This window comes from Panthera uncia, chromosome B1, assembly GCF_023721935.1.
Source record: "Panthera uncia isolate 11264 chromosome B1, Puncia_PCG_1.0, whole genome shotgun sequence".
Classification (NCBI taxonomy): Eukaryota; Metazoa; Chordata; class Mammalia; order Carnivora; family Felidae; genus Panthera; species Panthera uncia.
In genome coordinates this window covers 160,579,025-160,606,251 of record NC_064811.1, presented here as the reverse complement: position 1 = coordinate 160,606,251, position 27,227 = coordinate 160,579,025, and the positions used below count along the sequence as shown (strand labels likewise).

Here is a 27,227-nt window from a genome sequence, read left to right as displayed (position 1 = left end):
CAAAGATAGATATTTGGAAGTCATTCAGCCTTCGAGGAAGTCAAATTCTGGCGTTGGCTGATGTAAACAGGGACAGGAGACATGTTGAATATAATCCCACCAGAGTCTTTGTGGGGGTTATTCCATGTGTGTTTGTTAAACACCTACTTTGTTCCAGGTGCTATTCTAGGCACTTGAACACGATAGACAAACTAGACAAAGTCTGTGCTCCTGTGACATTTATATGCTGGTTAAAAAGAGTCACTAAGCAAGAAAATGAACAAATGTAGAATGTCTGCTAATGAGAGGTACCATGGAGGAGAAAAGTAAAGGTGCCTGTTTTAGATGGGGTCGTTAAGGAAGGCCTCGCTGAGGAGATGATTTTTGAGAGATTTAAAAGGAGGAAAGAGTCACGTGGTTTCTGGGAAGAGCAATCCTGGAAGAGGGGCAGAGAGGTACAAAGGCCCTGGGGGCAAGAGTAAGCTTGGTGTCTGGGGAATAGCAAAGACTGAATCTTGAAGGGCTTGAGGCCATCGTGAGGACTTGGATTTTCTTCCAAAGATGATGGGAAGCCATTGGAAGCTATTACACGAGAGACCCTCAATCCAGTTTAGGTTTTTAAATGATCACCCTGGCTCCTGGGTGGAGAATAGACTTGAGGCACAGAGACCAAAGCAGGGAGGCTGGCCGGGAGTCCCATGCAATGGACCAGGTGAATCCACATGGTGGCTTGGAATAAGGGAAAGACAGGGGAGGTGTTGAAGCCAGAGGACTTGCCTCCCTAGCCTTGTGGAGTGTGGTTGCCCTGGTTTGTGGTCTCAACGCATCAGCACAGGGGCCTGTAAGAGCCAGGGCCCACCTGCTCAGCCTAGGATCACGTGCCAACGTCAGTTTCATATGTCCAATTTCCAGAATTATTACTTACAGCAAGTTAAAACATTTTATTATAGAGGCCATAGCAATTACAAAACATATTTTCTGGAATGAACTAATTGACTTTACATATTTACCAGTTAGCCAAATAAAAAGAAAACAAGAGGAGAGCGAGTCAGAGTCTGTGTTCTCCTGAATTCCTAGAATTGTTGGGTGAACATAGATGTACCACTGGGAACCACAAGCTGTAATTCCATAGGCAAAAAGCCTCACTGTTTGTTTTCTCTTCTGTTCTTATAACTCTAACAAACACTGCTCTGTTGGCCTTCCTGATAGGAGAGAAAGTTACTTGAGACCACAGGAGAAAGTTTCACACCCAAAAGAGAAGCCTTGTTGTCCACAGCACTGGCATAAGGCAGCGAAGAGAAGTTTCCGGGAGCATTAGAAACAGCCTCTGTCCCCTTGACCTGTTTCATTTATCCCTGTGGTACTTAGTAGCACCAGACTTACTGTGCATCTACATGTCTCTTCACTTTTCCCTGTTTTCTCCACTAAAATGTAGGTACTCGAGGGGAGAGGACTTTGATTTACTTGGTGCTCCTTATCAAGATTCTGCCTGGAGTATAGTATGTGTTCTATAAATACAGCCAGTAGATGTTAAATGTGCTGTATCCAGCAATGATTCAACCTATATATTTGACACTTAGCCCATCTGACTGCTGTCACTTTTAAGAGCATTGTGAAATAGTCGTTCTTAGGGATAATGACTCTCTTGCACGATGATGGTTCAGATGCTGGCACCAGCCTCAACAGTTAAGTATGTGGCGATATTTGCTGAAGGATCAGAAGCAAGACCATCTGAATGATCACGAAAACATAAACAAGTTCTAGTTCCCAAACACAGCCAACAAAAGCATGTGAAATCATGCTAGTTCCATTGGTGTTCTCTGAATTTCCACATGTACCTTCCACATGTACAAAGCGATGTCCCATCGCTGCCGGGTACTGGTTTATCATGAAGGTAAAGGGTTTTAAGCGTTTCAAATAAATGGAGCACCTATACCAATAGTTTCTGCTACAGAGTGATCGTTTCTACAGTAGCCACATGCCAAGTCTTTTGATCAGGATTTGTTGGACTCTGGTGATCGTGGTGATTATTACCTTTCTAAATTAAAGGGCCTTAGAGCTAGAAGGAGGTCATGGCATTCAGCTCTCATTTTGTAACTCAGAAAACTGGGGTCCAGAGGTTACCTGGAACATCTTCTGGGCTTTATGAGTTTCGATTCGGTGAGTTGATGGTAAGAAGACAACCTGAAGTTTCTCTGCAACTTCATTGATTCCACAAACATGTATTGAGCACTTACAATGAGCCAAGTTCCTTGCTGGAGGCTAAATTCATTCATCCCCTTCTGTCGAAGAACTCAGAGGCAGGTAAAGAAGTCTAGCTTGTAAATAGAAGGTTATGAATTCAGGGTCCTAGGTGCCAGCCAGAACAAGCACAGGATGTTTTCATTGTTATTCATGCACTGAGCAAACCTTTATTGAGCTTCTCTAACATGCCAGGTGCTGGCTTCTCAAAGGTGAGTGAGTCCCTGTGACTGCTGTCATTGTTGCCTCTGGTCTGGGGCAGAGACTAAAGTGCCAATGAGTTGGGGCACCTGGGTAGCTCAGTCGGTTGTGTCCAACTCTTGATTTCGTCTCAGGCCATGATCTCACAGGTTTGTGAGATCAAGCCCCGAGTCAGGCTGTGCACTGACTGTGCAGAGCCTGCTTGGGACTCCCTCTCCCTCTCTCTCTGCCCCTTCCCCACTTGTACTTTCTCACTTTTTCTCAAAATAAATAAATAAACTTAAGACCAATGAGTGAAAGAAAGGCTTCGAAGAAAGAGTAGGAGTTTGCCAGGTAGAGAAGTGTAACAGGCAGTTGCAGTGTGAAGGAACAGCCAGGCAGAGGCAGGAGCGGTGGGGGGCACAGGGCAGCAGGGAGATCGGTGATGTTGGGATAAATGAAATGAAAGAAGGTGAGGGTGGTGGTCGATCAGGCCAAGGGGGTTACATCTAGATCAGTGTAGATACAGAGTCTGTTACTTTTCTCTGTCATCTTTTTCTTGCATTCAACTCCACAGTCCCCCTAATGCTACGAGTAATCACCCCCAGTTCACACAGAGAGCCTTCCCATATGATGGTATGGGAATATCCAGCCTCTTAAAACTTGCCGCCAGGTTGAGGCTCTGGAATAGCAATGAAGAAAGGAAGAGAATATATGATCACAGCCCTCACATGGGGAAGTGGTGTTCCGCAGTATGTGGTTGAGCAAGAGAAGTAACCTGATTCCCCTATTCCTTCTAGAAAAGGCATTCGTGAAAGACAGGACTTGAAAACCCCACTCTCTGAGTTAATTTAAACAGATAAATTCCCTTTGCATCTCAGCAGAAAGAAGCTATTTGATGTGCATCTGGGTAATTCTAATGACTAATTTGTAGTTTTAAAGTCAGTTGATTATCTGTCATGAGTCAGAGTGACCTACAGTGTTTAATAATCCCAGATCCCAGCTCTGCTGTGTCTTTGCTTTCCTTAGCCCTTTCCAACCCATGACCTCACTTCTCCCTTGTGGGGTGGGCAGAGAGACAAAGAGGTGGAGAGTCTTCCTGGACTAGGGCCAGGGTCTCCCAGCTCCCAGCCCCGGTATCTGCCCTTGCACTCCCCATGTGGAGCTGAGCCATTCAGCAGGGCTGGTTACTCCTCTGGGGAGACCTTCCTTGTGCTGGTTTCATTTTTAGTTTCCCTTTAGTTAAGGAAGAGTTAACCCGACCAGTGACATTAACAGGTATATCTCTGGGATCCTAGAGACTAGGAAAAAGGTGAATGGCATCATTAAGAATGATCTAGAACGTATTTTAAGGAAAGTACACCCCCAAGCTCCACTTTAGGCTTTGATTGCCGTAGATTTATGACGTGAAAAACAGTTGCGATATTCTTAGTCTTGAGAAACTGAGAGAAAAATGACAGCTCTGTGTGTGTGTCAGGTTGCATGAAGGGGCGTTCGATTCCACAAACCCTACGGAGCACACGCAATGGCCAAGGCCCCATGCTGGGACCTGTGATCCAAAGGCAGGGAAACATCAGACCTCAGAATGTCCCACTTTGAGAGACACAGACACAAGAGCAGATAAAGGCAATTCCATGGGATGAGGGCTTTGATAGATTATTGTCCAGTGCCTTGGGAACATGGCTTATTGAACAATTCACTTCTGAAGGGTTGGAAACAGGGCATGGTGTGGCAAAGAGAAAGGGACAGGGTAAGTCACAGAGAAAAATGACATTTGATCTGGGCCTCGAAGGAGGATTTGCCTCTCTGGTTATTACAGGAAATGCTAAATACAATCCCAGTTCTTTCTCATTGGAATAGACTATGCATGTGAATTTGCCTGGGATTATTCTCCTTTGATTATGAACTTTTTACTATAAATGTTTATGTTGTTTTTGACAACTCGTATCCCTGATTTTCGTTGTGGTGTGATTTTTAATTTAGCAATACAATGAGTTCAGGGTAGCTGTTTCAAAATTTATGCTATACAGAAATATGTAAAGCCTTCTGTGAGGCTCCCCCCCATTTCCCCACCTCCCCCCCAATCACTGTGAACAATTAGGTGTGAATCCTGTCATTCCTTTCTCTGTGCATCTCCCTACATGCATATCTTAACTGTTTTCTGAGAGCTGTTACATTGTTTTACTGCAGAATTGCGAGTTAAGAGGAAGCCAGGGCATCAGAGCAATTCTACCATTTTGAAAATATGTATACTGAGGCCTGAGAAGTGAGGTGACACATCAGGAGGACAGTTTAGGGCTTCAACTCCTTCTTCAGTGCTCTGTCCTCTGACCTTCCCACCTGCCTCCCCCCCCCCCCCACTGCCCTTCTTTGGAAAGTCTGGCTCTTTTTAACTTTTTAAAGGAATGCCAAGGTCTCTGGCATAGAAATTCTTTCTAGTCCACAGTAGATATTCTTAGCTACTGAGCCGAATTACAGAGTCCCTTTCTCTCATTAACTTGAGCTCACACTTCCTCCTCCAGGCTCCCAGAGGGCCTTCAGCCCCTGCAGCGGATCTGCTGCGGAGCCACAGGGCTGCTCAGCGCGGGGGCTGTTCGCCTTGTGTCCCGGGAGTAGAGAGAAGGTGATCCAGGTTGACTCATCTCCTTGCAAGGCTCTGAGTAGTGTGGGTTTCTTTCTTTTCTTTTTCTTTCCATTTTTTTTAAGATAATGAAAACCATTCAAGTGTTTTCCTTCCTCATGAATACCTATTTCACTGGATCACAGCTACCTGGGAGGAGAGCTAAATCTAGGCTGTAATGAAGCAGAGGAGGGGAAAGTGCTCAGAGCCAGTCTTGTTCCTTTCCATCTGTGCCACCTCTTTCTGAGTGTGCACCAGCCCTCAGTTTCTACTCCTAGTCTATCTTCCCTGTCCCGGGACAAGGACAGGTTGACAAAGGACATGGGAGTGATTTTCTACCAGGCTTATGGCAGTTGCTTCAGCCCTCTTTGGCTTCTGATTGATTACATTCCAGGATCCTATATTTTTAGCAGACCTTTCCCACCAAGCAGTCTCTTGGGAGCCATTCAATATCTGGGTTAGACAGAGGCATCAGGTGGGGTGGCCCTGCCAGAGGTGATGCCTGCCCTCCGGAAGAGGCTTCCCCATCAGCTGGTTCCCATGTGGGGTTGCCATGGTTTGGCAGCACTCTGGGACTTCCATCTTGGAGTAATCTCAGACCTCCGGTAAAACTTGCACCTCTCGGGTTCTTTAGAAACAGGAGGGTGTGTGCGCTCAGCTTCTAATGCACCCGCCACCCTCCTCCCACCATGGCCAGAGCCCAGAGTTCCCACTGCGCTGGTCCCTCCTCCCACAGCCTTTTTTTCTACCACTACTCCCCCCTATCTCCTGCTTTTCTTTCTGAAATTTTAAATACTTTTGAACCTGTAAAAAAAAAGTTACAAGAACAATACAAAGAACTCTCACATCTCTCTCACCTAGACTCTCTATTACCATTTTACTGCATTTGTTCTTCTTGTCTGTGTCTATCTATAGTATCTACTATATATGACATAATTCTCCATCATCCTAAACATACATTGGGTGTGTGCCACCCAATAGTAAGGACACTTTCCCACATAACCACCCTCCAGGCCTTCAAATCAGGAAATCAGCATGGATGCCACACAACCATCTACAGACTCCATTAAAATTTTGCTGACTGCCCTGGTAAGGAGAAATTGTTTTCCCTTTCCCTCACTCTTTTTCTCGCCCTCTTCCCTCCTGCCTTCCTTCCTGACTTTCCCCCAGTCTTCTTTCTCTCCTTCCCTTCCCACCTGCCCCCAGTCTTCCCCTTCTCTTTCTTTCTCTTTCTCTAAGAGTCTTTCCAGACTGTATTTAGATGTCATTTCTCACCAGCCTTCTTCAGTCTGGAATGCTTCTCAAGTCCTTGCCTGTCTTGCATGTTTTTGACAGTTTCCGTTCTGTAGTTTGAACCTGTGTCTGCTGGTGCTTCCTTATGGCCAGACCAGGGTGACGCATTGTTGGCAGGAGTACCATAGAAATCATCCTCCCTTTCCATCCCTGGTGATGTTAACCTTGGTCATCTCTTGGTGTCATTGATTTTTCTGTTTGCAGTTGATCAGTATTTTGTGTGTGGGGTGGGGGGAGGGATATTCTGATATAATGCCAATATCCTGTTCTTCATCAAACTTCCAGCCACCAACCTTGGCGTACATTGATACCTTCTACTTGTATCAGCTACCACTATGATGGTTCCAGAGAGTGCTTCTCCATCTCTATCATTTCTTCTACATTGATTAGCTGGTATTCTACTAAAGGTTAAGCTTTTCCTCCTCCCCTACTCCCTCACTGATTCTTTCCGTTCTTTGTTTATACCTGTTCATACTCATGGGCTCCTATTTTATTTGATGGGTTATATGCCGATACTCTCATGGTTTACTTTGATGTTCAAATCTAAATGAGGCCAGTAGGAGTGCTTTCAATAGGCTGGCTTCTTTGTTCTTTAACATGTCCTCATCATGTCCTTCCTTTCTGGCACCTGTTTATCCCAGGGTGATTTTGTACTTCCCTTGCCCCAACCTTGGATCAGCCATTTTTCCAAGGTTCCTTTTAGTGGAGGATGGTATTTAGACACCAAAATCTGGTCACTTGATGCACTCATTGCTACTGGTTGTCATGTGTCTGTATCTATACATCTATATCTAGTTCTGCATCTGTTTATGTATATATATTTTTAAATCCATGAGATCACGTCAGTACTTCTAGGTTTAGTCCAACACCTCAGACTTCTATCTAGCCCTTCCTCTTCCCATGTTTGTAAATCTCTTCAGACAGTCAGGAACATGACTGCCACTAATTTCCATCATCCTCAGTCTGTTCACTTGTTTGCTCAGTGTAACAATCTTCCAATCACTCTAGCAGCCCCCTCCTCTTTCTCAGAGCAGACATGCTGCTATCAGCACATCTGTAAGGCACCCTTCTGGTTCACTGCCCTGCTTCCTCAGACAATGACATCTCTGAGCTGGGAGGGTAGGGAAGGGAAGAGGAAGAGAAGGGAAGGTAAGAAAACTCCCATTCACTTTTGATCTCATTTCTGTTTTGGCTGAAAATTTAATGCAGGAACTTTGGGGAAAGGAATCAAAATTTATAGTGTTCTAGTGATCTTTTTTTGCCAGCAGCTTAATTCCTTTCCTCATATAGTCAGACTATAGCAATAGTCACTCCCTCTTTCCCGTTCTACCACCTCTTTTTGGTCCTCATTGTCTCTGCCTTTGGTCTCCATAGTCTGCCTTTCTTTCTTCCCTTACTTGCTTTCTTGTCAGTCTCAGGATTTGGAGTAGAAATGGCAACGATTTCAATCCTTTTTTCTTTCCACAAGCCCTGTTTAGATTCTTATTTCCTGTTCTGTTTCAGGGCGGCAGACTTGCAAATATATAATGTCAGTTATCTTGCTCCACAAATGGGGACCAATAATAGAGCAAAGAGTACAGGCTTGGTGTTATTTGGAGATTTAAACTTCTGTGACATAGAGTCTGATCCTAATCTCTGGACAGATGTAGCAAAATCATAGAGAACCCAGACTGAATAGGACAGTGGGACATTAAGTATAAAAACCTAAGTGTATGACCTTCTACGTATACATCCTTGTCCTTATGGGCAAGATCTTCTGATTAGTTCCTCACTGACCACAAGAGTAAAGTGGAGTGTTACAGGAAGGCAATGTTACATAGAAGCCCCTCTCGCCTACCTCTCTTTTTGTTCTGGGGCCCTCAGACTTCTTGCCTTTCTCTGCCACTGCTCTTGGCTTGTTCTTCCCAAGATTCCAGTCCTTTCCTTCGCCATCAAAACTTTTCCTGGCCAGCGCTCCATTGCCTCTGGGCCTGGCTGGATGGTAGCTAAGTAATCTGATGAGCTGAACTAGTAGGTGTTCATGAATTTTTAAAAAATCATGCTTCCTGGATACTATACATTAGCATGTTAGCTTAAGTCCTCTAGAAACACACTGCTTGGCTCAAAGAAAGAGGATGGGGGACTGAAACAGTAAGTTTCAGAACACATGGTGGGGTGTGGGGGGGAGGTGGGCCTCAAAGTCCTCAGGACACAACTTGGGGCTGCCTGCTCTGGAGGGGCAGGGTCTAGCTATCTCTGTGGGTAAAACAAACAGCTGTGAGAAAAGGAGATAGAAGGGTTGTGTGTGTCCACATGGGATAGTAAGCAGCCACTTTTGAGATGTTCTTGCAGTTTTAAAGAGATACAAGATCTCAGGACCCCATAGCTTTTCTATTTGAAACCACCTTCTGCATTGGACAGGATAAGAGTTAAATTTCTTGTGACATGTCTACTGTATTTGTACATTTAGAAATCAATTAGTGTAATTGGGGCAATCAGAGATGCTAAACAGAGGAACAATTTACTGAGAACAAATGTCTGGAATTGTGTATTTTGCCAATGGAATTTCTCACAGTTGGTAAAAGAAAAATACTCCAAATTAAATCATTCAAGCTCAATGTGACTTTTTTTTCCCTTTTTCTTCTTGTTAAAAATGTTAAAAGAAACACAGCCTGGCTGAGATCTCCTCTCCCTCCTGTTGGACAGATTGCCTCTCAGAAAAATCCTCTAAGTTGACATTTTACCTGAAAAAGAGCAAAGGCACATGAAAAACTCCAGGTGTGTGTGCTTGGCATGAATATTTTTTACCAAACAGGATCATAAAAGGGTTGTCTGCTCTATTAAGACCATGTGAAATGAGATCATATGGGGCCGGGTAGTCTTAGAGACTTAGTAAAGGGAGTATGTAGGATGTAAAAAGCTTCAAAAAACATTGTTCCTACTCCTACAATGAGATAAGCCTGGATAATCTACAAAATTGTAATTTGCCCTGAGCCCATCAGAGGGCTGAGACCACACTGTGCAACCAAGTTAACTGAATTCCAAAGAGGGATAAGCCCCTCCAAGGAAAGGGCCACCATTTTAGCTGCGGCAGAGTACGGGAGAAGAAGCAGCACTGTACAAGCCAAATGTTAACAAATTCTTAAAGGTCAGTGTGAACTGCAGTGGGTCTGGAACCACATGCCTCCAATGGGTGCCCATGAGAAATATTGGGGAAAGTCAGGAGACCAGAGAGAGTCTCCCTCGGTGACACAGGAATACAGGAGACACTAGGTGGCTCTGGAGGCAGGGGTAGAGGCAGGAACAGACAGGTAGAGGCAGGAACAGACAGGCAGGGGTAGAGGCAGGAACAGACACCTTCCCTCAGGTGAAGCAAAAACAAACCCTCTCATCTTCAGATAATGGGCAAAAATCCATTCTTTGTGCGGAGGAATTGAAACAAACTACCTCTGCTCCTGGGGAGAGGTAAGAATATTTCCTACATCACAGACCCAGTGGTGCCACAGGAAAGGTAGAGCCCAAACCCCTGTACTCCTGGGGGGAGGGCAGGAGACCATCATCCTGGCCCAGTAACTGTCATGTGCCAATAATGAACAGAGAGGTCTATTACTGCTGAAGGAGGAGCAAGAGACTCCCACCCAAGCCCAAGTATAAAGATATGGTGTGTCTTGCTGCCACAGACAGGAGGGGAAAGAGTACTTACTTAAAACAAGAATCCTACCTTTGAGATCCAGGTGCAAGAGCTTTTGAGGTATTGGTTATAAGACTGGGGCTGGGTCAAGACGAAGGAGAACTTCCCTGCTGCCTCCCTCCCCCATGACAAGGACAAGCATATTATTGCTGGGAGGGGGGCAGGAGCATGGAGAGAGACCCCAGCTGAGGTGCAGGCATGCAGGGCTGGCTGAGAGCTGAAGGGAAATCAGGAACTCAGGAATCCCTCCAACACCCAGCTTCTACTCTAAGCTTAAGGTGACAGCAGCCTCCATCTAGAGGAATTTGAAGGCTGTGGTGCCCTGAAGGTAACAAGACTCAGACCTAAGTCAGTTTCTGACTGATTGGCTCAGATCTCCCCACCCCATACTAACAACTTCACAGTAGAGGTAGGTCCACTTGAGGCATAAATGCTATTTACTTCAGCCTCTATTGCCTTTCTACACATAATGTCTGGCATTCGATTAAAAATTGCAACACACACACACACACACACACGAAAGAAACAAAGCCATTGTCAAGAGGCAAAGCAATAAACAGAACCAGACTCAGAGATGATCAGATGGCCTTTACAATAACTGTGATTAATGTGTTAAAGGATCTCGTAGGGAAAGTGGATAGCATTCATGAAAAGATGAGGAATTAGAGAGATGGAAACTATAAGAAAGAATCAAATGAAATGCTAGAAATTTTAAAAGCCCCAGTGTTTTTGGCAGTAAGGCATTTCTTTAATAGAGTCGTCGGTAGATTGGGCACAGATGAGGAAGGAATCAAAGAACTTGAAGATAAGTCCATAGAAATGATCAAAATAGACACAGAGAAAAAAGAATAGGCAAAGGAAAAAAAGAACTGAGCAGCCAAGAGCTGTGGGAGAATCTCAGTTAATCGACTGTACATGTAATTGGAGACCAAGAAGGAGGAATCTAAGAAGAGGAGTATGGCAAGCTGGTGTTTTCCCAAGGAAGGCATGTGGTTCAAAAATGGCCACAAGATGGGGCGCCTGGGTGGCTCAGTCGGTTGAGCATCCGACTTTGGCACAGGTCATGATCTCACAGTTTGTGAGTTCAAGCCCCCTGTTGGGCTCTGCGCTGACAGCTTAGAGCCTGGAGCCTGCTTTGGATTCTGTGTCTCCCTCTCTCTCTGCCCCTCCTCCACTCATGCTCTCTCTTTCTCTGTCAAAAATAAATAAACATTAAAAAAAATTTTTTTTAATGGCCACAAGAAGTTATTGCTTTTGCAATCCAGCTTCTAATTTAATTGAGGCATTTATTCTCATACTCTTCTACCCCCTTCTTGCTTATCTTCTACACCCAGTTACTTGGAGTATGAGATACACGTTTTTCTCCATCATCCCCCTCAGCAGTCTGTCTGCCATTCTGCGTCAAGAGGAGGGGCTGGGAAAGTTAGCTAAAGTAGTGAAAAGATGCAAGGCAAGATATAGCAGCCTGCCTTTTCCTTCTAGGAAACAACTTAAACTTGATGTAACTAAAATAAAACACATGGATCTTGGTTTTGAAGAGCTGGTAGATTATGGCTCATCTCTATCCATAGTTATAGCTACGAACAAATAGCTCACATAATTTGTACCCCTACCCCTTTTGCATTTGAGCAATAAAAATAAATCTCTTTAAAGAAAAAGAGTGTGTTGAGGTGCCTGGCGACTCAGTCAGCTAAGCATCCGACTCTTGATTTAGGCTCAGGTCATGATCTCACAGTTTGTGGGTTCAAACCTGAGTCAGGGTGTGTACTGACAGCACAGAGTCTGCTTGGGATTCTCTCTTTCCCTCTCTCTCTGCCCTCCCCACTTGCATGAGCTCTCTATCAAAATAAATAAAGCTAAAAAAAAAAAAAGAAAAAAAAGTGTTAAATATAGTATTTATCCAGGAAACACTCTTTTGAAATACTGGAATTGATCTCCTATATTGGCTAGTAATGTATTTAATAAGACAGTTGTACAATTCCTTAGTGTTTATGTGCCATAATTTAGTTTTCAGGCATTCAGTGACTTCAGCTGCTAGATGGTGACCAGCTATCCACCTGCTAAGGCCAGTTGCTGGAGAAAGCTTGCCTCTGTGGGTCTGGGTGTTTGTGCATCTCTTGAATTCAGTGCTTCCTGGAAGATGGAGGAAGGCGCTTGATGAGAAGGGCTGGGAGCATAGTCTCTAAAATGTTAGCTCCTGTGTTTAAAATTTAAATTCAGAGACAGCTTCTCATCTTGCCATTGTCAATGAACTTGTCACCCTGCCTGTGCACAGGCTGCCTTGCAAAGGCCTTTGGGAAGGCTTCATGACCCTCTCGGCAGAGCAACTCCTTTCTCCTCTGCGCTACTTCTAATCTCATGCCTGCCGTTTGGGGCATTTTCACATTATTTTGCATTTATTTTTTAGGCATCTATTTCCTCTAGTAAACTGAGATCTTCAAGGATAAGTGTCTGTGTCTTATTCATCTCTAGTGTGGTGCCAGGTACAGAATAGGTTCCCAGTAAATTTTTCCCAATTGGATTAAGTCAATGCTTGCATTAGGTAACTGCCGTGACTCTTATGTGTAGTTGAGACAAATGTTTGGTCCAGCCATGTTCCATATGTGATCTTGTTCTGCGATCAATGCTGGGCCTTCTTGCACATCATATGTGCATGCCGTAGGCACCTTGCACATGACAGCTAGGCCAAGTGGGGCTAGGTTCTGTGGCTCTGATGAGGGCTTTGAGTTCAGATCACCACAATGATAGACTTGGACATAACTTAGGGTGATTATGTTGAAAGCAAACAAACAAAGTAAAAATAGAGTCAGAAAGCTACAAAGCCATAAAGAAGAAAGAGAACATCGAACCAGGATCTGGGGTAGAATCTAAGTAAACCAATTCAAGATACAGATCTATTCAGATGATCCCTTTTATGTGGTCACCTTCTGCCAAGAGTGTAGCTTTTGGAGGGGGGGAGGCTATGATGCAGGGAGGGAAGCAGAGGGACTTTGTATGGACCAGGGCAATGAATAAAATCCTGGATATCAAAATATAGTGGTCATGACCAGACCCTTATGGGTGATTGTGACTATTAGCTCTAAGCTGCCCGGTAATCAAAAAAAAAGGGGGAAATGGGGACAGCTGTTAAGTGTCCTGCTCTTGATTTTGGCTCAGGTTATGATCTCATGGTTCATGGGATTGAGCCCCACACTGGGTTCTGTGCTGACAGTATGGAGCCTGCTTGGGATTCTTTCTCTCTCTGCCCCTCCCCTGCTCATGCTCTTTCTCTCTCTCTCAAAATAAACAAAATTTTTTTTAAAAAGGAGAAATGTACTTTATCATCTGATAAAAAGAAACATACTAGTTCCTAGGGGCAAAAAGAACAAAACAAAACCCAAATCCCTTTTTGGTGGTGGGGGCAAGGGAGGAATCCAGATTTGTTCTATATGTGGCTATGCCCTAGAAAGGTTGTGTGACTCTAGCTAGTCATTTGACTACTCTGGACCTTGATTTCCTCAGCATTCGGGGATCTCTGACATCCTTTTCCACTCCAGCATTCCCCGGGCAGACAGTACTTCTAGAATCTCTCTGGATTGCGATCCTGACACTGGGTCCAAAGGGCAGGGACAGCCACCCCAGAGCATTAGCAGTAAACTTACGTGTTTTCCTTGTAGACTTGCCAACTTCCCAGCTTTGAGGTGTTCAGGATCAATGAATGCTCACGGAAAGGTACTTTACTGCCCAAGTCAGCACTAAAACCACAGCGATCAGCACCGTGCTACCCTGGCTGCTGCCACAGCTGAGTCCCCTGAGGAAAGCTGACTGCAGCAGCTGCTGAGATTCCCACAGCCGCAAACACCATCACGGTTCCCGAGTGATCACTCAGGGAACCTTCCAGACACTGCTGGGTTTTTGGGAGGGGATTGCAGACCCCAGTGCTCTGGGAGGGAGGAGGGTGCAGACCTGCCCCAGGGCAGAGCTGAGGACACAGAGCTGAAGGGCGTGGCTCCAGGCTTCCAGAGCCCCAGTCACTGGACGAATTGCTTTTTAGTGAATTTGTGTTTTGTACATTGATTTGAGGGGAACTGGTTTACTGCCACCCAGTGTTCTTCTCCCTCCCCCAGGTTCCTGTTCTAACAGATTGCTTTCTCCCTTTCTGTTATCAAAACTGACTGGGACCCAGTCTTTATCTGATAAGCCCATTCACACCGGGGTGTGAATAATTAACACTACTCTGGACTCTGCATTTAATGGTGTACAAAATCTGCAAGAGGAAAGCATCCAATGGTGATTTCTAGGCATTTGCATGGGGAAATGTTGCGTGAAAGGGCCCTCCCATCACCCCCCACCCACACACACAGCTTGCCAAGGCTGGCAGTGCTAACGTGCAAAGATTTGGCCTACTTTGCTCTGCATGTCTGGGGTGCGGGGAGGGCCTGATTGAATGGAGATTAGGCAAAGTTCCCTTTGGAGCCCACTTTCTCTTTTTTTTCTGAGGCCTCGGGTACCTGTTGTATTTTCCCTGTTCAAGGCTCTGATGTAAAGTTTTAGATACCTTCCATTCTCCCATCATGAGATACCTGTCTTATGTCTCATTATTCCAGTATTTCTGCCTACTGCTTCTGCTGGTTTGAGCAACGCCAACAGAACTCACCTGTTAAGGATTAATGTGCTACCACTCCCAGATGGGATATTTGTATTTTTGATTGGAATCTCCTGATACTGACTGCGGGGACTCTGGTGCTAACGTGAGCAGCTGTGTCTTTTCCGTGAACATTCGCTGGTCCTGGATGCCCTGACACACAGGGAGAGTGGGGGTTTTGGAGACCCATGGTGGAGCTGTAGAGGTGTTTGGGGAGAAGTCACACCTTCAGGGGCCAAGTGTCTCCATCACGGTGGCAAGGGTCTTTTTTTATTAGCTAAAGTCTGCAGTGGCTCTGGGGCATCCCCTGAAAGGGAACATGCTAGAACAGAGTTGACTGAAACAGGAGATAGGAAGGAATGGGACAAGAGGGAGGGGTTGCGGGTGGACAAGGAGGAAGAGAGAAAGAGAACACAAAAGTAGGGCATGGGGAGTGCTGATTGACTAACATCATTTTCCATATGGAGCCAAGATCTGCTCATCACCAGAAGTGAAATGAGTTCCATCATATTGTCAGAATTATTTGTGGTTCTAAGTAGCGCTCTTTGAAGTCAGCTTTTGCCAAAAAGTACTCAGGCATCCAAGTGCAAGGATCGGAAGACAGGACGTGCAAGAATACAAAGTAAAACCTGAGCTAGGCAGCTTTCTCTCAAACCTCACCAAGTACAGCGTAAACTTTCTGTGGTTGGTGAGAGATCTGCTTCCGTGGATGGACGATTGGGCATGGACAGTGTTGGTTCTTTTATTTTTTTTTTCCCCCTGCAATTGAACTGTCAGACCAGCTTTGGCCACATTTGAAATGGCAAGGTGGCCATGGGGCTATTTTACTGATTCTGATGTCGAAATCTTCTAGCTGGGTGACTGGCAGTATTTAGTTCTCAGAAGACCTCATTTCAGAGTTTGTTATTCTACCAAATATGTGTCTATCCTTACAAATGTCTAGGATGTACTGGTGTTGCCTCTTTGCCTTTACTGATTGCTGCCATGAAAATTAGCTGCATTGGGAGTTGAAGCTATATCACTTCAAGGAAGTGATTGCCTAAAGCCTGGCCAAGATCTAAACTTCCAAGTAAGGTCACCCACTGGCTCTGTGAGAGCGTCTCCACACTTAATATGGATATGAATCTGGGGAGTGGTGGTCTCGCTCTTGCCCTGTTGTTCTGTCATCTGATGCTTCTATAGAAAAGTGCCCGGAGAGGCTGGGCCGGCCCCGCTCAGGGCCCCCCCTGTTCTTCCCGTCTGGCTCTTCACACATCTCTTCACAGGGAAGGGGTGTCTGGAACAGAATGCATAGTCTCCTAACCACACTCTTCCTGCCTCTCTGCTCTTTACAGAATGGGCTGAACGGCTTGCACCTGGCCTCTAAAGAAGGCCATGTGAAGATGGTGGTTGAACTTCTGCACAAAGAAATCATCCTAGAAACGACAACCAAGGTACGTCTCTTAGGGAACGGGGAGCTTTTCATTGATAATTCAAGTGTTCAGGTCCCTCGTGTATCATTCCAGACCCTGACATGGAAACCAGCCCTTCGTGAGAGAAAGCCAAGTGTGTTTCTGAATTTCTCTTGTGTTTCCAATCACTTCCTAGTTCTCTGCGTCCCCAAAGTCACCTGAAAGGCAGAGGACCCTGTTTCCATAAAAGTCAGTGGGCTTTTACTTTATTCTCATCATTAGGTTATAAATCTAGAAAGAGAACCCTTTTCGCTATGGCTTTATGTTTTCTTAGGGTCCTTGACTTGAGTGCAGGGTCTGAGAGCTCTAGCAGTTCTACAGTCAGGTGCCTTGGGTCCGGCTCCCAGCGGAGGCAATGCACTCCATTTCTGAACAAGTTAGTTGGTGAGAACTCTCCATTTCCTCATCTATAAAATGGGGACTGTAATACTTGGTTTCAGGATTCATATGAAAACAAACTGAGATCGTGTGTGTCAAATGCCTGGTGCGAAGGAAGGAATCGGTAAATGTCGGTGACTGTGTTGCTATTGAGGCGTAGAGAAGAGAGCCAGACCCCTCTCATTTATCCTTCCCCAGTGAGTCTTCCTTGGTCAGCCGCACACTTACCTCCTCTCCTTACCAATTACCTTGAACAGCCTTCTCTTCTCCGAGGAGGCATTTGGCCAAGGCTGACGTCACACCTCCCACGCCAGCATGCTCTTCCCATAGCCATAGATTAGAAGTGCCAGTGACTTAAGTCCAGAAACCACAGTCATGAAATTATGCATCTGTAGGTTGTAAAATCAATTTTAATTCTCACATGCATCCGCCTTGTTTATTTATTGAACAAGGTGTTGCCAGCATTTCAAAACAAAACTAAACCAAAAAACTCACCTCTCTCTACTAACTTGAGCACAGCGTTCTCTTCTCTTCCTTCCTGGTTACTTCCCATGGTTTTCCTCTTGGCTCTGTCTCTCCGGCCTCTTTCTTTTTGTTTGCTGTGTATTCAGCATGGTCTTATACCCAGCCTCGATTTCAGTTCTGTGCTGCAAACATTGGGCCTCCTCTCCAGCGGAGAACCAGAAGAACAATAAGTAGAGATATAATATGTAGTTGTGAAGTGCATTACCAAAATATTATGAAGGGACAATCATCCCTTGAGGTAAAATTCTGTAATTTTCATGTCACCTCCCGAAGGTGAAAAGATCTTGCTGGTAAAATAGACTGAGTTGCTCTTTCTGAATGTATGTGGGGCATTTTTTTCCCCAACCCCATGACGAGTACCAGTGGTTTCCACCCTTCTTTGTGGATGAAGGGGATGCAATTATTTTTCCTTCTTGTGCTCTCACATACCTGGCTGCAAGCAGTGCGCCATCTGACAGGCTCCATGTGGGCTGGGGTGGCTTTTCTTCCCCTGGCGCGTCCTCAAGAGCTGTGCAAACATGACGCTTCAGCATTTTTGCACTCTCCGCATTTCCCCCTTTGATTGTTATTTTGCAAGCGAATGCTTGGTGTGTCTTTGTTATTTATAGATGTTTTATAAGCCAGCGTGGTTCCTGAATGCTGTACAGAGGGAGGAAAAAAGGTGAAGCAGAAACCGTGGGCTGAGCAACAGTCATAGCAGATTGGGGAATTATAATGGGTCTTGCGAGCATGAGAAAGATTAAAAAAAGAAAAGAGTAAAAAGCCAAAACCAGTAGAGTTTCCTAAATGTGCTTAAATGTTTTTAAAGCACAAAACAAAAGCATCTGTCCCCATCCTCCCTTCTCTGCCTCTTAGAGGCCTGTGCTCAGCATCAACGCAGGTAGTGAGGGAGAAAGCCCTAATCTCTCTGCTTGCATCTACCGGGCTCCTGCTTCAGTGAAGCCCCCTCCCTCCCCACCCCCCTTCCAGGAGCTCTAGGACTCCCTGCAAATTGGAGAAGGTGGGTCTTTGTGGATCAGATGTAGCTAAGAAATTTTTCTTGCTTCTTTCAGGCCATGTTCTTTCATGCAGAGGGAGGGGTAGAAAAAATAGAGGCCCCAGCTCCTTGCCCTGTGCCCCTGACCCAAGGCCAGAGGCCTTGAAGTTCGCAGTGTGTGCACGTGTGTCTAGGTGTGTGTGTTGGGGGGAGCGGTCTGGCTACCAGGGTCTCCCCTTTGCTCTTACCCCTCATCAGTGCTGCCCTCAGCCCAGATCCAGAAGGTGGCATGGGCCAGGATCCACAGCCAGGGTTCCGCACGGGTCCAGCTGCCCCCCGATGCATTTCTATGGGGGAGAGCTCTGATGGACTGTGATTTCGAGCAGAAAGAGGCAGATGGAAAGAAACAGTTGACGTTGCTTCTTGAGGTCAAGGAGCCCGAGTCTCAATCATCTCTGTACTCCCGTGCCGGGACCGGTGCCTGACACACATGTGCTCAGTGTATAACAAACAAACGCATGAATGGGCACAGCACACTTGCTTCTAAATAGGGAGACTTGGAGTTCTGAGTCCTGATTTCTAGAGAAGGTTCTGTTGCCAACAGCCATGTTCCACTTAGTACAGTGAGTGAGTCGGACCCAGGTGCCAAGGCCTCTAAATGTAAGCTCTTTGGACTTCTATGAAAAATGATTAATTAGCCTCTATACATTCATTTCTGGCACTTATTCTCTGATGGATATTGGAGGAAGAACCCTTTTGTTTATCAAATGGGACTTCAGGAGAAATCAAAAAGACAACTTGGGAGGCAAGAAGCAGGTTACTCCTGCCTGATACAGGCCACACTTTGGAAACAGAGACCTGAGCCCCCTGAAGCCCCCAGGAGCTTTCAGTGGGGCTTCTTCACCCACCTGTGGGTGCTTGGGACAGTGGTGGCTGGGGGGCCCAGAGCTCGGTGTCCGTGCTGCTCAGTTCCGCCTGGGTGAGGACACTTTTCTCCCAGTGACAGATGGCCCCGGTGCATAGATGGAGTTTGAAGTCCTGACTTGTTGGGGCTTGAGTTGTCTGAGATGGATTAGCAAGTGTTTCTGTAGTTTAGGTAAATTATATACCATATGAACTGCAAAAATACCGAGTTCATTTGAGGTCTCTGCTCCTTAAGTAGCAGGGGGGACAGATGGGCCCACATGGGTCCTGTTTTCTCCCACCTGCCCTATTTGACTGAAGCTGGCAGGTGAGGCCTGTCCTGCCTGCCACTCACTGAGCTGGGGGGCCAGTGGGGTCACGTAGGTGAGTCAGAGAATATGCCTGTGTTCCAGCCCCAGGATATCCGGGAGGCAGGAAGGAGCCTGGCAGGAAGGCCGGCATCCTGAACAGAAGAAGCCTGCTAGACCTGAACCCCATCTAGCAATTATTAAATACGTGGGATGAATCCGGACAAAGAAACCTCAGTATTCCAGTCACCTCCTCACAACCTGCCTGGTTTCTTAGTCCCTATTAAGGGTTTTAGCTTTGAAAAAGTTTACAATTTTTTTAATGTTTATTTTTATTGAGAGAGAGAGACAGAACACGAGCAGGGAAGGGGCAGAGAGAGAGGAAGACAGAATCTGAGGCAGGCTCCAGGCTCTGAACTGTCAGCACAGAGCCCGACACGGGGCTCAAACTCACGAACCCTAAGATCATGACTTGGGCCAAAGTCGAATGCTTAACCGACTGAGCCATCCAGGTGCCCAAAAAAGTTGACTTTAAAACAATTGTGCACTATTCTCTCTCACTTTTGTCTCCTCTCTAATCTGGAGAAGCCCTGGCTCATTATATGTATTTTACTGATTAATATGTCAAATAGTCTTTTTTTGTTTTTGTTTTTTTGTAGTAAGAATTCATTCCTATTTATTTCCCCCCTTTTAGTTCCATATTCTTCTTCCCTTCTCTAGATGCATTATATAGTTCATTTTATTACCCCCCCTTTACATATTGCTACCCTTAAATCTCTTTGCCTTTCCTCCCTCTGTCCCCAGGTTAAGGGTGCTGAGTCCACAGGTCCTGCCGGCCTCCTTCCCCAGAGCTCCAGGCCTCACAGCAGGGGGCTCTGTGTCACCCTGCAGAGTTACAGCTGGATGTGAGGAGCTGGAAGTCTGAGGAGGCCGGCTCGCCTGGCAAATCTTTCAGTGTGTGTCCTGAGGAATGCTGACGGGTCTGTCAGCCGATGACAGAATGCTATGTCTGCATGCAGCAGATTAGGTGTTGAGAAGTGTTTTTTTTATCCATTAGCGTGAGGTGTTTTTTTTTTTTGTTTTTTGCTTTTGTTTTTGGAGAGCAAGAATTTTCCTCCTTGGGCTTTCAGTACCATTTCAAGGTGTATAATCGGTCAGGCACACTCATGTGTGTTGTCTACCCATTTTGGGTCTAAAGAAAGCCCACTGTCCCCCACCCCAACCAGCACCCTTGTTAGTATACCTTTAACAGCGACTTTACCTTTGATGGTCACAATATTGTTGGCAGCCTGGTGGGAAATCTTTGCTTCCTCTCCCCATGTGTTTCAGAAAGGGAACACAGCTCTGCACATCGCCGCCCTCGCAGGTCAGGATGAGGTGGTCCGGGAGCTGGTCAACTATGGCGCCAATGTCAACGCCCAGTCACAGGTGACGGCTCTCTCCCGGGTCCTGGGCCAGAGGGCATTGCCCTTCTTTTCCACCTGTATTTCTGTTATGTAGTGGGTGCACTGAATAGCTTAATTGGCAATGTGTCTCCAAGCAATAACAAAGGCATCCCTTACTATTTGTTCATGCTTCTGTTATGCATTCTAAGCACGATGTGGTTGATCATTGTGGACCCCATCTCTGTTCAGTGAAACCAGCCAAATAATATATCTAGCTATGGCTCCTTTGGGGAGAGAGACTGTGTTTAGGGGTGGGTAGGACATGGGACATAGGGGGTTCACAAAGAAGGGAGTGAAAATAGAGGGGGAGTGTGTTTGTAAGAGGCTGACTTCCATAGAGTGTCAACCCGCAGTTTGGTGCCCTTTTGTAATAAGTCCCGCTAAGCCATTTCTTTTTATTTTTTTTTAAATTTTTTAAATGTTTGTTTATTTTAAAAACATTTTTATTTTTTATTTTTGAGAGACAGAGACAGACAGAGCATGAGTGGGGAGGGGCAGAGAGAGAGGAAGACACAGGATGGGAAGCAGGCTCCAGGCTCTGAGCTGTCAGCACAGAGCCTGACGCAGGGCTTGAACTCAGGAACCTCGAGATCATGCCCTGAGCGGAAGTCGGACACTTAGCCTACTGAGCCACCCAGGCACCCCATAAATGTTTATTTTTGAGAGAGAGAGAGAGACAGACAGACAGACAGACAGAACATGAGCAGGGTGTGGGCAGAGAGAGAGGGAGACACAGAATCTGAAGCAGGCTCCAGGCTCCAAGCTGTCAGCACAGAGCCTGATGTGGGCCTTGAATCAAGAACCGTGATATCATGACCTGAGCCGAGGTCGGTTGCTTGACTAAGTGAGCCACCCAGGCTCAATGCCCCCCTTCCCCCCAACTAAGTCGTTTCAAAGTGTCCGTGAGTTTTTACAACAGGAGATACTGGTGGGGACATGGCCCTGTGGGCTAGCTGAAAATACAACGAAGAGAGAGTTGTCCTCCAGTTATGAGGATTTTGCCCCGGTTTTAGCATGTCTCCCTAATTTTGTGGGTAAATTTTAATGATGTTTTCTCTTGGTTTACAGAAAGGCTTTACACCCTTGTACATGGCAGCACAAGAGAATCACTTGGAAGTGGTTAAGTTTTTACTGGAAAATGGAGCTAATCAGAATGTAGCCACAGAAGTAAGTACCTTGGGCAAGTGGCCTCACTGTGGGACATCTCCAGAGACAGGACGTTGCCGGGGCGTGCATTCCTGGGACAAGGCTTAAGATGCTTCCTCAGTCACGATCCGCGTAAAGTGTCACAGAGTACTCTCTACCTTCTGATCACTGCACTCATCCTGGGTGCCATCGGGCTCTTCAAGGGAGTGAGGGACAAAGTCATGGGTCTTGAGGAATGCCCAGACACATACCAGAGAAATGACATCAGAGTCAAGCTTGTCCTTCCCACATTAAGCACCACTGAAGGCTGGACCTTAATGAGAAAGGATCCTGCCATAAACCATGAGTCATTTCAGCTCTGATCCTGAGTTTTGTCATTGATGAAGTGATGAAATTGAACTAGATAGAGCCAACAATTACATGACTTTGTTCTCATTCTGCTTTGCCAGTCCACGGGGTCCTGTTCCCCTTAGCACACAACTGAGGGGATTAATGACAGTAGCTCACAATCAAATCCTCAGTGCCTGGCATAGTTTCTAGCATTTGGTAGGTGTTAATAATACTCATGAAATGAATAAATGAGTGATCTTCTGCCATGTTGAAGGCACTGGCCTGACACCAGTGGATCGGGTGACAGAAAGGGTAGGCAGAGAAACAGAGGGCAGTGAAAAGCCCTCAGAGCACGCAGTGAGACTGGGAGCGAGTTACAAAGGAAAATTAGTGGCTGTAGGCTCTGTGGGATTACGGAGAAAGAAAGTGGGGCCAAGAAAGGCTTTAGGGACCAGGTGGCATTTAAACTGAGCTTGACAGATGAAGAGGGCTTTGAGTTGTAAGAAAGTCGTTTCAGGCTGAGGGCCCGTCATGAGCAAGAGCCCTGAGGTGTGAAAGCGTGGGTCCTGGCTTGAGGACAGCAAGTGGTCAGATACGGTCAGAGCAAATGCATCTTTCCTCCTTTCCTCTGGCCAGGACGGCTTCACTCCTCTAGCCGTGGCTCTGCAGCAGGGCCATGAAAACGTGGTGGCACACCTCATCAACTACGGGACAAAGGGCAAGGTGCGCCTCCCTGCCCTGCACATCGCAGCCCGTAATGATGACACCCGGACAGCTGCGGTGCTTCTGCAGAATGACCCCAACCCGGACGTGCTTTCCAAGGTGAGAGCAGCCAGGCCCAGGAGGACCAGGAGAAGGCTAGTACCTGGACCACGGAGCCGTATGGGTTACAGAGGCTCCCCAAGAATGAGCCGAGGCCAGAGGTGGTACCAGCCATGCACACTGAACACCAGCTCCCACAGGGCCTTCAGATTCCTGCTGGGACCCGTAGGAGTTACAGTGGACAGCCTCACTTTAAACCCCTGGTGAACACCAGGAGAGATATGCTTGGTGTGGAGCAGGAATGGTTCTTGTTGCTCTAGGTCATCCAGAGGAGTGTCCAGGGCAGCTTGGGTCTCTGGCCGGAGTGAAACTTGAGAATCTAGCGGGTGGTGTTCTAGAATTATACCCCTCTTTTCCTGGTTGGCCCCTAGTGGAGGAAGGGAAGTGTCCCCACATGGGGAGATGAGGACTGGGAGGGCTCCCCAGGGGCCTGGACAGCTAGCTGTCTGATGTTTTGAGGCACTACTGGTCCACTATCTATAAGTTAATTACTTCTCTTGCAGTGGGAGTGGATTGCACTGAGCTATTCACACGGTCCCTCCAGCCCACGGTCGCTGAGTTTTGTCTGAAAACTGCTGACCAGATTAGGCATGGTCTCAGGTTATAGGACAGAATAATGACAATGACCCGGAAGGGTCCAAGGGCTGCCTTTGGCCAGCAGCTGAGTCACAACACCCCTTTAGAGGGCTGAAACAATCTCTAGAGCTCAGATCGTGGACCCCAAAGCACTTTTCATTCATTCATTCAAATCGCTTTGTAAATAACCATTCACGTGAGTGGGCCCTGCAGAGTTGGAGGTCATGCTAGTGCATGGTTTGTCCACGTGAACCACAGTACAAAGAACGTGGGTCCCTCAGAGGTAGGACCTAGCTTTGAATATGACTTGCCAGAAAGCATTCCTTGATCCCTTCAGCAAATGTTCTCATCAGTCAAAATCTTTCCACATCGGGTCCTCTGGCCCTGCCAACATTTCCAGAATCCCTGTGCTGATTCTGAGATGGAAAATGACAGTGCGAGGCTTGTGACAAGTTGTTTCCCCCTCTGTTGTGCTTCAGACGGGATTCACCCCCCTCCACATCGCAGCTCACTACGAGAACCTCAACGTGGCCCAGCTACTCCTCAACAGGGGCGCCAGTGTCAACTTCACGCCACAGGTAAGGTGCTCTGGCAGACCCCCGCACTCAGGCCAGGGGTTTGGGCTTGTCTGGCCTCTGGGCTTCTGCCTCTTGCTTTAACACCATGAATTTCCTCCTTATGGCACAAGTGACCATGGGTGGGACTGCCTGGTGTTTATTGAGGCTGCTCATTGATGGGTTTCTTTTTTTTTTTTAACGTTTATTTATTTATTTTTGAGAGAGAAAGAGAGGCAGAGAGGGGGAGAGACAGAGGATCCCAGGCAAGCTCCCCACTGTCAGCACGGAGCCCATTGCACGGCTTGATCTCACAAACTGTGAGATCAGGACCTGAGCTGAAATCCAGAGTCGGACGCTTAACCCACTGAGTCACCCAGGTGCCCCTCATGGATGGGTTTCTGATCACCTGCATATCAGTTTCTGTTTGCCCATTCTCGAGGTGGCAAGCCTGGAGGGCAGGGCTTTCTTCCAATCTGTTACGATGACTCTGGGAGACATGGCTCGGTCAGATTGGTGAGATTAACCACCATGCTGTCACATCCTCATAGATTTTGAAACCTTTCTTAGTGAGAAATGGACTAATGGTAGGCTTAGTGTGGCCTCTTATGTTGCTGCCGCTGTCAGGCTGAGGCTGGGAGCCAGGGGGAGTGGGGAGCATAGCAGCGGCATTGGAGGGGGAGGTGCCAAACCCTCACTGGTTCCTGTTCCTCCCTTCCAGAACGGCATCACGCCACTGCACATCGCCTCCCGCAGGGGGAACGTGATCATGGTGCGGCTCCTGCTAGACCGCGGGGCCCAGATAGAAACAAGGACCAAGGTGGGTGCCAGCGAGCTCCGTGGCAAGGCCCAGGGAGGGAGTTCTGCCTTCCAGAGCCACAGCTGGAGTGGTGGCTCTCAGGGACCAGCTAGTGATGGGCCTCCATCATCCTGGACTAGCTCGCAGTGGGAGCCAGGATGCAGCAGGAGACATAGTGAGATGTGCTGAAGTTGAGGTGGTCTTCCAGGAAGCATCCCCGCTTCTGTGGCTGCAGTGATACTGCGGGCAGTCTTCCCTCCAGTGGCTCTGATAGGTGCCTTTGGGGCTTTCTCTTTTGGACCCTGTCTTTTAAAGGATGAATTGACACCTCTCCACTGTGCAGCTCGGAATGGGCACGTGCGAATCTCAGAGATCCTGCTGGACCACGGGGCACCCATCCAAGCTAAAACCAAGGTTTGTGCTTCCCTGCTTCCCTCCTGTGAGGAACATCTTTTCCCCAGGGGTCCAGGTCAGGGGGACCCAGGATCAAATCCCACTTCTGAAAAACAGAGATGCTAATACTACTCGCAGAACCAGTGATGTGTGATGTGTACCCTGATGCCTGTCACACAGGAGACACTCAGTATAGCTCTAATTATTTTTTTAATGTTTATTTGATTTTATTTTTGAGAGAGAAAGCATGAGCCAGGGAGGGGCAGGGGGGAAAGACAGAGGGAATCCCAAGCACGCTCCACATCACCAGCACAGAGCCCAATGTGGGGGTGGAACTCACAACTGTTGAGATCATAACCTGAGCCGAAATCAAGAATCGGACGCTTAAGTGACTGAGCCACCCAGGAGCCCCAGTATAGCTCTAACTATTATCTATCTCAGGCACGGCAAACTTTTTCCCTAAAGGGCCAGATAGACTTTGCAAGCCATGATCTCTGTTGCAATGATTCCACTCCGCCATTGTTGTAGGAAAGCAGCCATGGATAATATGCAAACTAGCAGTCATGTTCCAATAAAACTTTATTTACAAAGACAGGCAGCAGACCAGATTTGACCCACGGACTGTCATTTGCCTGCTACAGCTCTAGATTAACCCTTGTGTCTTTTATCTTGGCTCCAAGAAAAGACAGACTCTAAGCACCCCAAGAAGTCTTTAGAGCCTGGGCCAGACTGAAGTGAAGTTAAAAAAGAAAACAGAATAGCTCCTCTCAAGGTCCATGAAGGGCCAGAGCAAAGGCCCCTCCTTCAGCTCCTGAGTCTTCCTGGGGCTAAAGCTGTCAGACCGCCTCGTACTGCTTACACCTCCCCTAGGCCTTCTGCCCACTTCGTTGGGGTGAATTTGGAAGGGTGTGAGAATAGAACAAGGGAGAAACCAGGCCCATTCACAGCCTCCCCAGAGGTCTTGTGTGGGCAGTTGCAGATAGCCCATAACCATGAAAGCCGTCCGTTCCGTGACAGATCATCATGGGAGTCTTTCTACACAGCTACCTGTAATTTGGGTCATGACTCACAGCACCAAGCTGGCTTTGTGTGTGTCCGTGTGTGATTGGTCGGGGGCTGGGGGTGAGGCAGGATGTATCCTCTCCTAAGCCAGTTTATTTCTCGTTTAAACCTCCATCCACGGCTGAGTTGCTGTGTGACTTTGAGTGTGTCCCTTACTCTGTCTCTGCCTCTGTTTCCTCATCTGTAGAGCTCTACCCGTCTCTAGAGTCGTTGGGATGATCACATGAGATAATATAAAAGTAAAAATCCTCGGATAAGTGAAGGTAGAACTGCTACCTTCTGTTGTCAGATCAGGAAATTCTCAGCGTTTTCCCACAGGGGTCCTGTGCTTAAACTTACATAAAGGTTCCTAAGTTGGTAATGATTTTATATTACCCAGATTATGGGGATGGGGCTTAAAAAGGCAGTCATGAAAATTCTTCACTGAGAACTTCCGACTCTTCAACTGGGAAATAAGTTAGGACCTCCGTAAAACTCACTAAGTGGCAACGAGCTGTGTTGGTTTGCTGTCACAAAGTGCCACACGCTAGGTGGCCTGAACAACAGAGGCCCATCGCCTGACAGTTCTGGAGGCTGGAAATCTGAGATCAGTGTCAGCAGGGCTGGTACCTTTGGGAGCTGTGAAGGGGAATCTGTTCCAGGCCTGTCTCCTGGTTTCCCGTGGTTGCTCACAGTCTTTGGCATTCCTTGGCTTGTAGATGCATTGCCCTGACCTCTGCCTTCAGAGGCATTCTCTCTCTGTGTGAGGGGCTGTGTGCAAATTTCCCCCTTTTAGGAGGACACCAGTCATACTGGATCAGGGCCCACACTAACGACCTCATCTTAACTAACTACATCTGCAATGACCCAATTTCCAAATAAGATCATGTTCTGAGCTCCTGGGGTTAGGACTTCAACATGTGGATTTTTCTTTTCTTTTCTTTTCTTTTCTTTTCTTTTCTTTTCTTTTCTT

At 46.8% G+C, this 27,227-nt stretch overlaps 1 protein-coding gene across 1 annotated transcript in view; it reads left to right on the top strand.

Annotated features, from left to right (window-relative positions):
• LOC125922484 (ankyrin-1-like) overlaps nucleotides 1-27,227 on the top strand; it is a 72,041-nt gene that overhangs the window by 41,075 nt on the left and 3,739 nt on the right. Inside the window, exons 3-9 of the mRNA XM_049630077.1 lie at nucleotides 15,942-16,040; nucleotides 20,478-20,576; nucleotides 21,662-21,760; nucleotides 22,706-22,891; nucleotides 23,947-24,045; nucleotides 24,743-24,841; nucleotides 25,136-25,234. Coding sequence (XP_049486034.1) covers nucleotides 15,942-16,040; nucleotides 20,478-20,576; nucleotides 21,662-21,760; nucleotides 22,706-22,891; nucleotides 23,947-24,045; nucleotides 24,743-24,841; nucleotides 25,136-25,234 — 780 coding nt within the window. The remainder of the gene's footprint in view (nucleotides 1-15,941; nucleotides 16,041-20,477; nucleotides 20,577-21,661; nucleotides 21,761-22,705; nucleotides 22,892-23,946; nucleotides 24,046-24,742; nucleotides 24,842-25,135; nucleotides 25,235-27,227) is intronic.